The following is a 14,889-nucleotide window of genomic DNA, read 5'->3' as shown; positions in this document are numbered from 1 at the left end:
ACGGCTATGTAAAATGACGTTGAGCAACACCACCAGCTCCGTTAGAATTGGAAAGAACCTCTCCGAGCCGTTTGATACTAAACGAGGTTTCAGACAGGGTGACTACTTGTCGCGTGATTACTTTAACCTAATGTTGGAAACGATAATTCGAGCAGCAGATTTAAACCGTACTGGCACAATATTCTACAAAAGTGTAATGCTGCTTGCGTATGCCGACGATATTGATATCATTGGTCTGAACACCCGCGTCGTCAGTGTGGCATTTTCCAACTTAGAGAAACAAGCAAAGCAAATGGGTCTTGTGGTAAATGAGGACAAAACAAAGTACTTTCTGTCAACAAACAAATCTCCTGAGCGTCTTGGGACCTACGTCACTGTTGACAATTATAAGTTCGAAATTGTGAAAGACTTTATTTATTTAGGAACCAGCTTAAACACCAAAAATGACGTCAGCCTAGAGATTCAACGAAGAATTACTCTTACCAACAAATGTTACTTCGGGCTAAGTAAGCAATTGTTATTTCTCAATTGCCTCTCTCGACAAACAAAAATCACGCTCTACAAATCCCTTATCATACCTGTCCTGTTGTATGGTGCAGAAGCTTGGACAATTACCAACAGTGATGAGAAGGCGTTGAGAGTATTCGAGAGAAAAATTCTTCGGAGAAGAATTAGATGGAACGATGAGCTGTATGAGCTATACCGCGACATTGACATAGTTAAGCGCATAAAAATTCTGCGGCTACGCTGGCTTGGTTATGTCGTGCGAATGGAAGAAAGTGCTCCGGCTAAAAAGGTATTTGATTCGGTACCCGCAGGTGGAAAACGCGGTAGAGGTCGTTCGCATCTTCGGTGGAAGGACCAGGTGACCAACGATTTGGGGGCGCTCGGTACTACCAACTGGCGTCAGAAACCAACTAATCGGGCTGACTGGCGATGGCTACTCGACGCAGCCAAGGACGACACACGTCTGTAATGGCCAACTAAGTAAGTAATCTATGTAAACCAATAGATTTTTACCCCTCCCAGTAACCCTGTCTTTCAGTCCTGTCAAATGTTTTATATGTATTATTAGTTCAATAACATTTCACCTTCCACATACCTCGTGGTATGTCCCTGTACTACCCATAGAGCCTATAATTTATCTGACCATGATTAGGCTATTTCTATAAAAAAAATTATATCTGTCACTTATGTTTAAGAGCAACAAAAGAAAACAAACAAAAAAAATTGAATTTAAAATTTTTACACCTTAAATATAAGCTCTATTTATATAATAAAAACCAATATATTCATATATAAATTCATAATTAAAAAAACATTAAAATTTACTTATATGTAAAACAAAGTTTCATTTTTAATAAACTTTTCTCAATTGTTATTAGTATATTAATGTAAACAAAAAAAAAATTCATAAGATATTTACAAAGGAATTTTAATACACAACCATATATATATATAAAAATAAAATCAGATAAATATAATAAAAATAAAAAAAAATAAATAGCTTCCTATGCATCACCTTGTTTGTATTTTTTTTTTATATTTATATTTTAATTACTCTATTGGTAGAACACTTACCAGCATCGTAGCAGTGACGTCACTCCATGCGCTGATGTTCCTAGCTACAAAAAAATTAGAGAAAGTAACAAAATTGTAAAAAAAAAGAATCAAACACCTGATGTGTTTAGCAAGCAAATTTACAATGGGTACAATTTATGTAACTTTCGAATTTTCAGCATTATTATTTTTATATAATTGTAATTATAAGTAACCATTCTAATAATAACTATATTTTTTCAAATTTCTTTAGTAACAGATTAAAAAAAAAACAAATTCTTTTACGTGAAAATAATAAATAACAAATTTTAAGAATTAAAATTAAATCTTAAATTAAATCTTAAATTAAATCTTAAAAAAAACTTACTAATAAAAATATTAACGCATGTAAAAATTAAGGTTTTGTATTTTTTTTTTTTATTATTTGAAACACAATATGTACAATAATATAAATACATGTTTCATTGCACTACGACTAGTTCATACAAAGAACTATAAAGCAGTTTTGTTATATTTCAGAATACTTATTAGAATTGTCAAGTTGTCAAAGACTTAGTGCTAATAGTAGTAATCTAAATTATTATTAGACTACTAATTCCGTAGTAGATCTGAAGGCTTAGTTCGTTTAAGTCTCCTCAGCAGGCCAGTTGTATTAGACAGATGGTTGACTGTCTCGTTTGGATGCTGTTGTAATCGTTTTTGGTGCTTTACCGCGAACTTTTGAATTACTGCAGCCACTGATTCGATCTTCAAATCCCGATGGAGGTCAATATTCCTAATAAACCACGGAGCGTTGACTAAATTTCTTAAAACTTTATTTTGAAAGTTTTGAATGAATTGAATAGAGGATTTTGGTGCACATCCCATAACTGGATTTCATACGTCCACATCGGAGCTAAGACTTGCTTGTATATCATTAATTTATTGTTTAGAGAGACGGGTGATTTTTTTCCCAAGAAGCCAATATAAATTAAAACAAAAAAAAAAAAACAATATGAATAAAAAAAACTTAGGCGATGTGACTATTTTAGGTGTTATTATTCAATATACATCTATACTGCAATTCACTTTTGAGCTAAATATGCTGAACGTATATACACCTTTCCATATATCCACATATCCTTATATCTCCATATTTGTTATAACAGTTCAATAAAAAACAGTACAGCAGAAACCAACTTTTATGGTGCTCTGAATGTCTACCTGTGTCCAGGCGCCTCTTTTTTGCATAGAGTACTGCCTCCACTTGCCTCGCCACCACGAACCAGTTGTTTTCACTTCAATGACCTTCGAGTTCAAGTCTCCTTCTCTGATGAAGTTGACACACATTTGGAGGGCTTAGTCTAATTTTGTCTGGAATTAGCCAATGCTGTCGCTAGGTATAAGGTAACAGCTTGTTGCGATAAATGTTAATGTAATTTACGGGTATTTTTTTTTGGCTGTGTTGCTATGTGGATGCTAAGTGTGCACATTAAAGTATTTAAGAGTGTGGATGTTAAGTATGGTGAAAGCTCATATGTTGTAAGAGTATCTGAGCGAATGGTTTTAGAATGAACGTTAGCTAGCCAAACTTCCAAACGTTGACCCGAAAAGAACGGGGATATAAAATATCTAGCGGAAGTAAAACGTGGGTCAGTTTTTTTTAAAAGTCGAATAAGTATATCGTGTTCTTATTCACAAAGAAATTATTAATTATTACCAAAAATTAAACAAAAGTTATTAACAAAGATTATTAACAAAAATTATTAACAAAAAAAATTAAACAAAAGGTATAAACAAAAATTATTAAAAAAAATTATTAACCAAAAACTATTAACAAAAATATGAAAAAAAACAAAAGTCAAGTTTATCAGTGAAACAAAGAAAAATTAAAAGAATAATGTACGCTACATACAATTTTATTTAATTTGTGTAGAAATTTCTAAACTGATCTTGTTAATTTAAATGTTTTTAAAATAGCAAAAATAAAAAACTAAAATCCAAATTTATCAGTGAATGTTTATAAATTAGATGGTTGTGAATTAACAAAATCACTTATTCACTGGCATGAGCAAGACAGCAAAAAACAACCTACTGAAGGGCAAAAACAACTTATTGAAGAAAAGATTTTTTTTGGTGAGGAATTAGTTGCTCTAAGTGATCTCATTTTACATCGTTTTTGGGTGATACAGCACTTGATTTACAGCAATTGATTATCCAGAATTTATAAAAGCTCCACAAAAAGCAGCATCAAAACAGCAACATCAACAACAGCTAAGTGGCGAACAAATAAAAAAATTAATTATCTCATATAAATAATATATATATATCATTTATAAAGTTTTTTGAACTATTTTTTTTATTATTGTTCACACATTTTATTATTATTATTGTAAAATATTATTATTATTATTATTGTAAAATATTATTATTATTGCTATTGTTATTATTGTACAATATTTGTAAAATTTAAACATATATGCTGATGTTAGCAATATCCAAACTTTGACTTTCCTTTGCATTATTTAATTTGGTAAAATGCAGTGGCACTGAACTTGAATATTTGCATTATATTTTTTATTAAGTGCAGTGGCACTGAACTTTGAATATGTAACATATATCAAGGCCAGTGCATTGGCGTTAATTCTTGGTTGCTAGACACAACAAAGAATTTGGTTGCATAATATATGCTGAGCTTGCACTTTAGGCAAGAAGACGGTAAAGGAAAAGAATAAAATTTAGATATTGTTATTGTAATAATTTGTAATAATTTAGTATTTAAGGAAAAATTTAATTTAATAAAAATCAGATTGAAACCAATATTCGATCTCTCACTTTCATTTCCAGAGTTTCAGTTCAAGTGCTGAAAACTCAACCTTTAATTAAAGAGTTACAGTTTAAGTGCTGTCAATTCATTTCCTTAGATGTTAATTCATTAACATTTAATTTGGTGACCCCGACGTGATTATCAGGTGAATCGCTTGATAATTCAACACGAAATTTACGTAAAGGTGTCCTACGATCACATCAATACAGGCTTTGGTGTCAGCATCAACAAAGGACAAATAAAACAATTTTAGTTTCACAAGGTGTGAATCAACAAATCAACTAACTGGATAATGGGTTTCAGTTCGCTTGTGGATCGCCAAAAGGCATTGGGCGACAAAATCAAACAATTTATTGGTAATTGCAAAAAAGCTGGAAAACCTCGCAGAACTTCTCAATTCTATACAGACAAGATTCAAGAATTGCAAAGATTGGGTGACGAATATCATGAAAATCATCAGGAAATTATGGCTTCAGTGGACAAGGTTGACGACCATGAATACTTGGTGAACAAAGAGTATCAAAGTATTCTTAAAATGATTGTCGATTACAACAAGATTCTAGAAATTGAAGCAATAGAGCTAGAAAAATTATCTTCAGCAAGCAATGGCATAACAATTGAGCAAAACAATCAGATAAATGATTCAAACATTCGGAAACTACTCCGAAATCAGAAGGCACTCATACGTGTAATTGAAAGAACGATAGAAGGAATCATGGTCAACAGGCAAGTTGAACAACCATCTACATACTATTCTATAAAGGCAGCCAGTCTTGAAGGGTATATGGTCGATTTAACGGCAAATAACACAACGTTATGGGAAGCTACCGACGAAAGCATAATGGAAATGTTTTATGAACTCGAGGAAAAGGCAGGAGCTGCCATGATCGAACTACAACAACATTTGCATAATAATCAGACAATTCGCAACTCAAGACAGACAGATTGCGAATTGCCTCTACCAAGAATATCACTACCAAAATTTGATGGAAACTATATGCGGTGGGTGGAATTCAAGGACTTGTATATGGAATTGGTCCACAACACGGACATCAGTGACAGCAAAAAAATGCATTATCTGACTACATCATTGGATAACGAGCCAAAGGGGCTAATTAGACATCTTCCAGTAGTAGGAGAAAATTACAATATAGCCTGGACTTTACTTACAAGTCGTTATGAAAATAAACGACTTCTGGTTACAACACTCCTAAATAAATTAATGGGACAATCCTCAATTAAAAGGGAGTCGGCACCAGCATTAAAATCTCTTCACGATGTAAGCAAGGAATGCATACATGGTCTCAAGGTTCAAGGAGTTCCAGTCGAACATTGGGATGTTGTCCTGGTACATCTATTGCTGCGCAAGCTGGATGCAGAAACTCTAACAGCTTTCGAACAAGGGCTATCAGACAACAAACGTTTAACAACCATTGATGAATTGCTAAAATTTTTGGAACATAGATTTCAATCACTTGAGGCTAGGGGAAAAGGAGATTCATCATTCACTCGAACATGTGCTTCAGCTACAAAATTTGGTTTAAGTAAAACCTGTCCAATTTGCAATAAAGACGGTCACATGGTCTACGCTTGCAAAAAATTCGAGACCGCTAATCTATCACAACGATGGAATTGGGTTAAGGAGTTCAATTTGTGTGTGAACTGCCTCAGGATTGGACATCGAGCTGATGAGTGTAAATCCAGGCACTGCACTAAGTGTTCTAAAAAACATAACACTTTGATGCATAATCCAAAGGGGAATCAATACACAAAAGGTACTGTTCTTCAAGGAAATAACTCATCGCCTCAAGAAACAGGTCAAGCTTCAGTTTCAAACCAATCATCAAATAAAATAACCCTTTTAACAAACAATACCAATAAGGAATCTAATTATGTCTTATTAGGGACGGCCAGAATAAGATTGCTGGCATCAAATGGAAGACAAATTGAATGCAGAGCAGTATTGGACTCTGGCTCTCAAATCAATCTCATAACAAACCGCCTGTCAAAAAAATTGGGCTGCAAGCCTAGGCCAACGCTTATGAGTATAGAAGGCGTAGGAGCAAATGAATCAAAAATACGTCATCAAACAATAATCCGAGTACAATCAACGTTGAACGAATTTGTAGCAGAGATGGATGCACATATCATACCAAAAATCGTTTCAGATCAGCCAATGCAGTATTTGAATATCGAATCCTGGGATATTCCAAAGGAATTAACTCTCGCTGATCCAGATTTTAACAAACCTGGCCGAATAGATTGCCTGTTAGGAGCAGAGATCTTTTTCAAGTTACTTATTGAAGGTCAAATAAAACTAGCAGGTAGTCTTCCAACACTTCAGAATTCTATTTTTGGATGGGTTGTAGCTGGCAATGTTGAAACTTCAAATTCAAGCACGGCAACTTGTGGCATATGCACTACTAAGGAACTAGAAGAATCTATATTGAAATTCTGGGAATCAGAGGAAATTCCAGATTCAACTTCGGAACTCACAGAAGACGAATTGCGTTGTGAGTCACATTTTTTGCAACACACTTTTCGAGGAAGTGATGGCAGATTTGTTGTAAAACTCCCACTAAAGAATCATCCATCAGTGTTACCAGATACAAAAGGAATCGCTTACGAGAGGTTCAAGACAATCGAGCGCCGTTTCATTCAAAATCCTGATCTAAAGAACCAATATGTTTCATTTATGAGGGAATATGAAGCATTGGGACACATGACAAAATTCAGCGGTAGCGAAATAATATCTCCCCAATATTTCATCCCTCACCACTGTGTGCTACGTCCAGGCAGCTCAACATCAAAACTGCGAGTTGTATTTGACGCATCAGTACACAAATTATCAGGGCCATCACTAAATGACATAATGTTTAATGGTCCAAAAGTTCAAGACGAACTGTTTTCGATTTTGCTCAGATTTAGAATGCACAAATATGTTTTAAAAACTGATGTGGAAAAAATGTACCGTCAAATATGGGTTAACAAAGATGATCGAAATCTGCAACTCATAATGTGGCGAGAAAATCCCACAGAACCACTTAATTATTATCAGTTGAATACAGTTACTTATGGCACAAGAGCAGCGCCATATTTAGCAACACGCTGTCTAACAAAATTGGCGGATGAATATCAAGGAAATTATTTATATGGCGCCACATCTTTAAACAGGGATTTTTATGTTGACGACGGTCTCATAGGAGCTGATACCATCAACGAAGCGTTACTAATTCAACAACAATTAATAACAATTCTAGACAAGGCTGGAATGAAACTAAAAAAAATGGCGTGCAAACAACCCAAAACTTTTACATGGAATCGCTCCAGAAGATCAAGAAGTAAATCTCAATTTTGATTCCAAGGAAACCCAATTCACAAACACGCTGGGTCTTTTATGGTTACCAAAGTCAGATTCATTTCGTATCAAGGTTAACATTCGAGACCATAGTCACACAACAAAACGATCTATGAGCTCCGATTTGGCACACATATATGACCCCTTGGGTCTTATTGGTCCAATCTTGGCAAGAGTTAAACTTGATCAAGGCTATCAAGACAAAGCAACTTACTTATGGACACATTCACAAATTGTGCTTTCCTGGATAAACAATCATCCAGGCAAATTACCCGTTTACGTCGCCCACCGAATTGTAAAAATCCTTCGGTTAACAATTCCAGAACAATGGAGTCACGTCCTGTCAAAACAAAATCCGGCAGATATCCTGTCAAGAGGGCTTAAACCGCGGGAATTTTCATCTTGCTACATGTGGTTATATGGTCCACTATTTTTATATCAGCCAAAGCCGCTGTGGCCAGCTCCCTTCAAAAGGGAATTAATTGTTGAAGATAACACGGTGGTGCTTGCTTTATCAACACAACAACCTACTAATGAGCATCCATGGGTCTACTCGATTCATTCAAGAAATTTATTTACACATGTCCAAAAAGTTGTTGGATATGTACTTCGTTTCACAAAAAACGCACGGAAACCAAAAGAATCAAGACCAGAGACCATGCAGCTTTCACCGATGTAGCTCGACGTAGCACTTAAGATAATAATACGTCAAATCCAGGCCTCCGATTTTTCTGATCTAAGGAAAATGCTAGTTAAGGACGAATTTGTGCCAAAAACTCATAACCTCAGTTCTTTAACTCCGTTCGTAGATGAAGAAGGGGTAATACGTGTTGGCGGACGGCTAAGCTTTTCAAAACTGCAATTTGATGCCATTCATCAAATGATTTTACCAAGCAACGATCCACTAGTAAAGTTGCTGGTAGAAAAAATACATAAATACAATTATTATTGTGGCGCCCAAGCATTGCTGGCACAAGTGAGGCAGCGTTTTTGGCCCCTCAAAGGAAAAAGCTTGATGAGAGCTGTAATACAACAATGCTTAAGATGCAGAAGAGCAAGGCCAATTGTGTACAATCAAATCATGGGATATTTGCCTGGACACCGTGTGCAACCAGCTCGACCATTTCTCAGCACTGGAGTTGATTATTGTGGCCCAATATGGGTTCATTACAAAACAAGAGGCAAGCGTCCACAAAAGGCGTATATCGCTGTCTTTTGCTGTTTTGCAACAAAGGCCGTACACTTAGAACTTGTGACTGATTTGACCACAGATGCATTCATTGGAGCATTAAAACGCTTCATAGCAAGACGAGGACGCTGTAAAACGTTATACTGCGACAATGCGACCAACTTCGTTGGAGCGAAAACCAAGTTGCAGGAACTTACTGACGTCATCTACGCTGATCGAGCGAGGGAATCAATTGCAGGAATGTGCAGTACGAAAGGCATAGAATTTCACTTCATTCCACCAAGGTCACCACACTTCGGCGGGTTATGAGAGGCAGCAGTAAAATCTGCCAAATATTTGCTGGTCAAAAATGTTTCAACAGCATCACTTACATATGAAGAGCTTGAAACTGTCGTTATTGAAGTTGAAGCAGTGTTGAACTCGCGACCCCTTATTCCTAGCTCATCAGATGCAAACGATTTGAACGCAATAACTCCAGGTCATTTTTTAATAGGTGAAGAAATCACTTCAAGCGTTGATGTGCATGCACGTGACTCTAAAGAAAAATTACTTAAACGCTGGCAACTGGTATCAGAGCTAAAACACAGTTTTTGGCAGCGCTGGACTAAGGAGTATCTAAGCGAATTGCAACAGCGCCACAAGTGGAAGGGTCCCATCACCAACATACAGACCAATACGATGGTAATCCTTAAAGAAGACAATGTCCCAGTTCTGCAATGGCCTTTGGGACGCATCATCAAAGTTTACAAAGGCGAAGATGGTTTAATGAGAGTTTGTGACATTCAAACAAAAAAGGGAGTATTTAAAAGACCGGTGCATAGATTAGCTCCATTATTTCCTGAAGACGATAAATTAGAAGATCCAACCTTTGAAAAAACGATAATGAAGATGCGGGTCCTGCTTTGCAAATTTTATATGGTACTAAGGTAAAAAATATATGTACGAATTATATTGAACTGCACAATAAAATAAATCCAAAAAACTAGTAAATATTTCGGAAAGCTTTGGCACAGTAAAAAAATGCCAAACAACACAGCCAAATAAAATTAAAAAAGTTTCTAAAATTAAACATTCCGTAGATTTCAACGACGAGTCAGCATTACAGGGCAGCTTTAATCTGAACATATTATCATATAATGTAGCCGGTCTAAAAAATAAAACCTTACACAGCCAATTTTACGAATATATTTCTTCATTCGATATTATATTTTTATTTGAAACATTTTTAGAAGAAAAATTAGAAGAAGTAGTAAGAAAGTTACATAATTATATTATAGAATGGATACCTGCTAAAAGAACAAATATTTGCGATAGAGCTAGTGGAGGTGAACTATATGCAATAAAGAAGCAAACACATTTTACAAATAAAGCTAACTTTATCGAGTCAGGTAGAAGAACACTTGTTAAATTAACCACGACTAACGGAAGCCTGCACATTGTGCCTGTATATATAAACTGCAATAACTGTCAAAGCGATTTTGAAAACTTTCATGATTTCCTCACAGATGCTGGACTAGAAAATGTTATGATTGTTGGTGATCTTAATGCAAGAATTGGTGATAAGCAAGTTTACGAACATAATCCGTATACGCTGCAGATGCTAAGAGAAAGCAGCACTTCGAGGGACAGTATATGCGATAATAAGGGGAAAAAACTGTGTGAAATGTGTGAAAATTTCGGCCTATCTGTAGTAAATGGCAGAACAGATAGCGACAGCTTCGGTGAATTTACTTATGTAAGAAATAATGGTCGTTCTGTAATAGATTACTGCATAATTAAAGGACTATGGTGGCAATTAGTCAAAAACTTTAAAGTTGTCGATTTAATTTACTCAGACCATATGCCAATAGAAGTAAATGTCTCGGGTCAGTTTTTCAGAAACCCAGAACAGGTGGAATTAAAATTACTCCCCAAGCTGTTATGGTCAGATCGAAATACACATAAGTTTGCGCTAAATTTAGAGCACAAGTTATTTTTAATGGAAGACAACCAACTAACAGCTGAAAATGGAATTGAATTGTTATCTCATTGCATTAAAAGAGCGGCACAACCCTTACAACCAAAACACTTACAAAGAAAATATAAGCAAGTATGGTATGATGCAGAATGCGAGTCAGCACGAAAGCGATCATTTTATTTACTTCACACTGCAAAGCGGCATGAAGAAGTGGAACTCCGACAGTTATATACACGTGCAAATAAAGAGTTTAAATTACTTTGTAAACGTAAAAAAAATTTATATTACTCGGAGTTAGCTAACTCCTTAAGATCAGTTAATGATAGCAAAACGTATTGGAATATGTTGCGAAAATTAAATGGACAAAAGTTCACCAAAAGTACAGAGTTAAATTCTACCCAGTTGTCATGTTACTTCTCAACGCTATTGAATGCTCAAGTTGGGTATGCGTTTAGTTTCGCCATATCAAATATTAAAATAGATTTGTTGGATAATGTAATCACTACAGAAGAAATTAATAAAATTTTAAGGAACAGCAAGTCAAATAAAGCGCCGGGAGAAGACAGAATCCCCATAGAGTATTATAAAAATGCACCGTCAAATTTTATCGCAAAGTTAGTAATGGTTTTTAACAAAATATTAGATGCCGGAACAACACCTAAAGATTTTAAAACTGCAATCATTTATCCGCTCTATAAAAAAGGAAACCCGCAGATTGCGAATAATTATAGAGGCATTTCCTTTTTAAACTCCACTGTCAAATTATTCACAGGAATCCTTCTTGAAAGGCTAAAGGCTTGGGTAGCAGAATATAATTTACTCAGTGAATACCAGGCAGGATTTAGGAAAGGATACTCAACAATTGATAATATTTTTTGTCTTACAAGTATAGCCAAGCAATATACGGAAAAAGGAAAAAAGCTATATGCATTTTTCGTCGACTTCAAAGCAGCGTTTGATTCAGTAAACAGAAACGCTTTATTTTATAAACTCAGTAGTATTGGCATGTCCACCAAATTTATCAATGTTCTATCCAGTTTATATACCGAAAATCGTGCTGCTGTATGGGATGGGGAACACTTGTCAGAGTGGTTTGCTACTGTTTCAGGAGTTAAACAAGGTTGCGTACTCAGTCCGTTTCTATTCTCAATTTATATAGACGATGTGGTTACACATCTATCTGGAGGCGCATTTATAAATGGTGTAAATATTAAAGCTCTTTTGTATGCAGACGACATCGTTCTCCTAGCAGAAAGTCCCAATTGTCTACAAATTATGATAAATGAGCTACACAGTTACTGTAAGCTATGGGGATTAACAGTTAATATTGAAAAGTCAAAAGCACTAGTATTTAAAAAGCATCACAGGCGGTATACAAATGAAGAAGTATGGACATTAGGCGGAGAAAATGTAGAAATCGTTAAGGAATACAAGTATCTTGGAACATGGATGTATTATAATGCTACATTTAATAGACACTTAACTGAAAAATTGAGAGAAGCTAAAAAAGCTATTAACTGCTCTTGGAAAAATATATTTGAAAATAAAGATATACCGTTCAAAACAAAATTTCAACTCTATGAATCTACTACTAGATCAATAATGTGCTATGCGGCTCAGGTATGGGGAGTGCTACAATATGAGGAAGTTGAAAAACTTTTACGATTTTTTGTAAAAAAATATGGAGATTACCGCTTAACACACCCAACCGAATGATTTATTTGGAGACTGGCTTGTCACCTCTGTACTTGTACACTTTAGAAATCCACTTCAAGTATATGTTAAAAGTTTGCAACATGGAAAGCTCGCGGTTACCTAAAATATTAGCTATATCTCTAATGCAGGAGAAGAGTCACTGTTTTAAAACGTGAACTGAATTAGCATCGGTTCACCGTGAACCGCTGATAATCGATAACATACATTCGTGGAAGCATTGGCAGCAAAATATATTAGTAAAAATCGGTATTACGTTTAGAGAAAAGTTCGTAGCAGAAAGTCGACAAAGCTTAACTCGTGTTTTACACAGGCAACTTTATTATGACTTAGGCAACAACAGTTACTTCGCAGATCGCTTTAGTGCTGAAGCAATTGGATATATTTTCAAAACTCGAGGAGAACTGCTAAAGCTCAACAGCGCTCCCTATATGAACTCGTCAGACCCGAGATGCACGCTGTGCAATACTGGAGAAAAGGAAGATGTAATACATTTTCTTAGTAAATGTCCAATTTTAATGGAGCTATGGGTAAATTATTTTGGAAAACAAACGTTAGATATTAACGAATTAATGAGGCTGCTAAATGGTGAAAACTGGCATATGTTATCGATCTATGTGAAAACGGCGTCTCGTTATAGAGAAAATATTATATTAGAGGCATTTTAACTCTCATAAGCTGAAGTTCGTAAAAAAACACAAATCCAAACCCGATTGACGGCAAATGCCATAATCGTATAAGGATAGAATTAGATACTATGTAAATGAAGTTAGGTTTTTCTTATTAGTTTTCTTATAATTATTTATAATATTTATGTTTTATATATTATAAATTATTGAAAATGTTAATTTTGTAAATGTAAATATAACCTAAATTTAATAAAAAGAATACTACTACTACTACTACTCTTGAAAAAATGACTGAAAGAAAAATCGAATCAGAACAGACTCAAGAAACTCCAATGTCACCTCCCGTGTCGCTTATCGTAAAACTTCCATTAAATCGCATCAGAAAACCTGAATCATTAGTCAATGGGTTAACTCCAACAAAACGATCATGTCTGAACCCCGGGTTGCTGCTCACCATTATTACTCTACTCATTTTGCCACTTGCACTATGTAGTCCCGTCAATATAACAACCTTCAACAACAAACCTGGCATTTATTTTGGTATATTTTGACCTTTCCCCATACCAACAACAAATGAGTATTTTAGCTGATGGAACAAAAAGGTTGAACAATTTATGCGACAAGGCATTGGATAACACTACTTGCAAGGTATTACTCAACTATTTTGACCGTATAACGGAGGAACTGCAAATGGAACTTAATCTTCTCTCTGTTAGAAAAAGAATAGCAAAAGGAGCTATAGACATTGTCGGAAATTTTGCCAATTCATTGTTTGGTGTCCTAGACTCAAATTACGCGGCACAAATGTCAAGCACAATAAATGGTCTTAAAAGGAACGACAATCACCTGGAACAACTCGTTAAAAACCAAACTTCACTTGTTGATTCAACTATCAATATCTTTAAGAAGAACCAATTAAACATGCATGACAAATTTGAAGAAATTGAAAAGCGCATCAATAACTTGTTGTATACAGATGAGTCAATAAACGACATACACGTAACACAAAACATGCTTATGTTGTCAATGCAAATGCTCATGATGGTATCCAACCTGCAAAGAGTTCACTCATCAATTATGGACGTACTAATCGACAGTCATCACGATAAAATAAATCCTTTTCTGCTGACTCCACAACAGCTTAGTGAGCAAATAATGATGATTAGGGCACATCTTCCATCACACCTACAGTTACCTATCCACCACAATAACTTACTCGAAGTATATAGGCTCATGAAGATCAACGGAATCCTGGCAAAGGGCCATGTCATTTTTTGCATCGACTTACCTCTCACGGATCCAAGAGAATTTCAACTGTTATATCTTGTTCCAATTGTGGCAGCTCTAAATAACACACTTTTATCAGTGAAACTTTCAACAGAATTTCTAGCCATCAGTCCGCATCATGATGAATTTCGACTAATGACACAGCATCAAGTGGACGCATGCATATCGATAAGTGACGAAGAGTTATTATGTCCAAACATACAAGCAACAATTCATGAATCGTCAAACGTCAATAATTGTGAAATTGACTTATTTAACAATCAAGCTGAACCAAGATGCGATATGTATCAGCTCAAGGACTGTATGGTATCAACTGTGTGGTATCAACTAAATCATCCGAATCAATGGATTTACGCAACCATAAGTAACATCAAAATGAATGCAGTATGC

General features: G+C 35.2%; 1 protein-coding gene across 1 annotated transcript; it reads left to right on the top strand.

The window, feature by feature from the left end:
* The first annotated feature begins 4,658 nt into the window (after positions 1–4,658).
* LOC119666072 lies at positions 4,659–7,724 on the top strand. Its single transcript, XM_038075347.1, has one exon. The coding sequence runs from the start codon at positions 4,659–4,661 to the stop codon at positions 7,722–7,724; it is 3,066 nt and encodes a 1,021-aa protein (XP_037931275.1).
* Positions 7,725–14,889: the final 7,165 nt, after the last annotated feature.

This window comes from Teleopsis dalmanni, chromosome 1, assembly GCF_002237135.1.
Source record: "Teleopsis dalmanni isolate 2A chromosome 1, ASM223713v2, whole genome shotgun sequence".
Taxonomy (NCBI): Eukaryota; Metazoa; Arthropoda; class Insecta; order Diptera; family Diopsidae; genus Teleopsis; species Teleopsis dalmanni.
Note: the sequence above shows the minus strand (reverse complement) of the source record. Positions and strands in the feature narration are given on the sequence as shown.

Excerpts from the sequence above, each read along its gene's own strand:
- LOC119666072 (XM_038075347.1), top strand. The coding sequence starts at position 4,659 with ATGGGTTTCAGTTCGCTTGTGGATCGCCAAAAGGCATTGGGCGACAAA.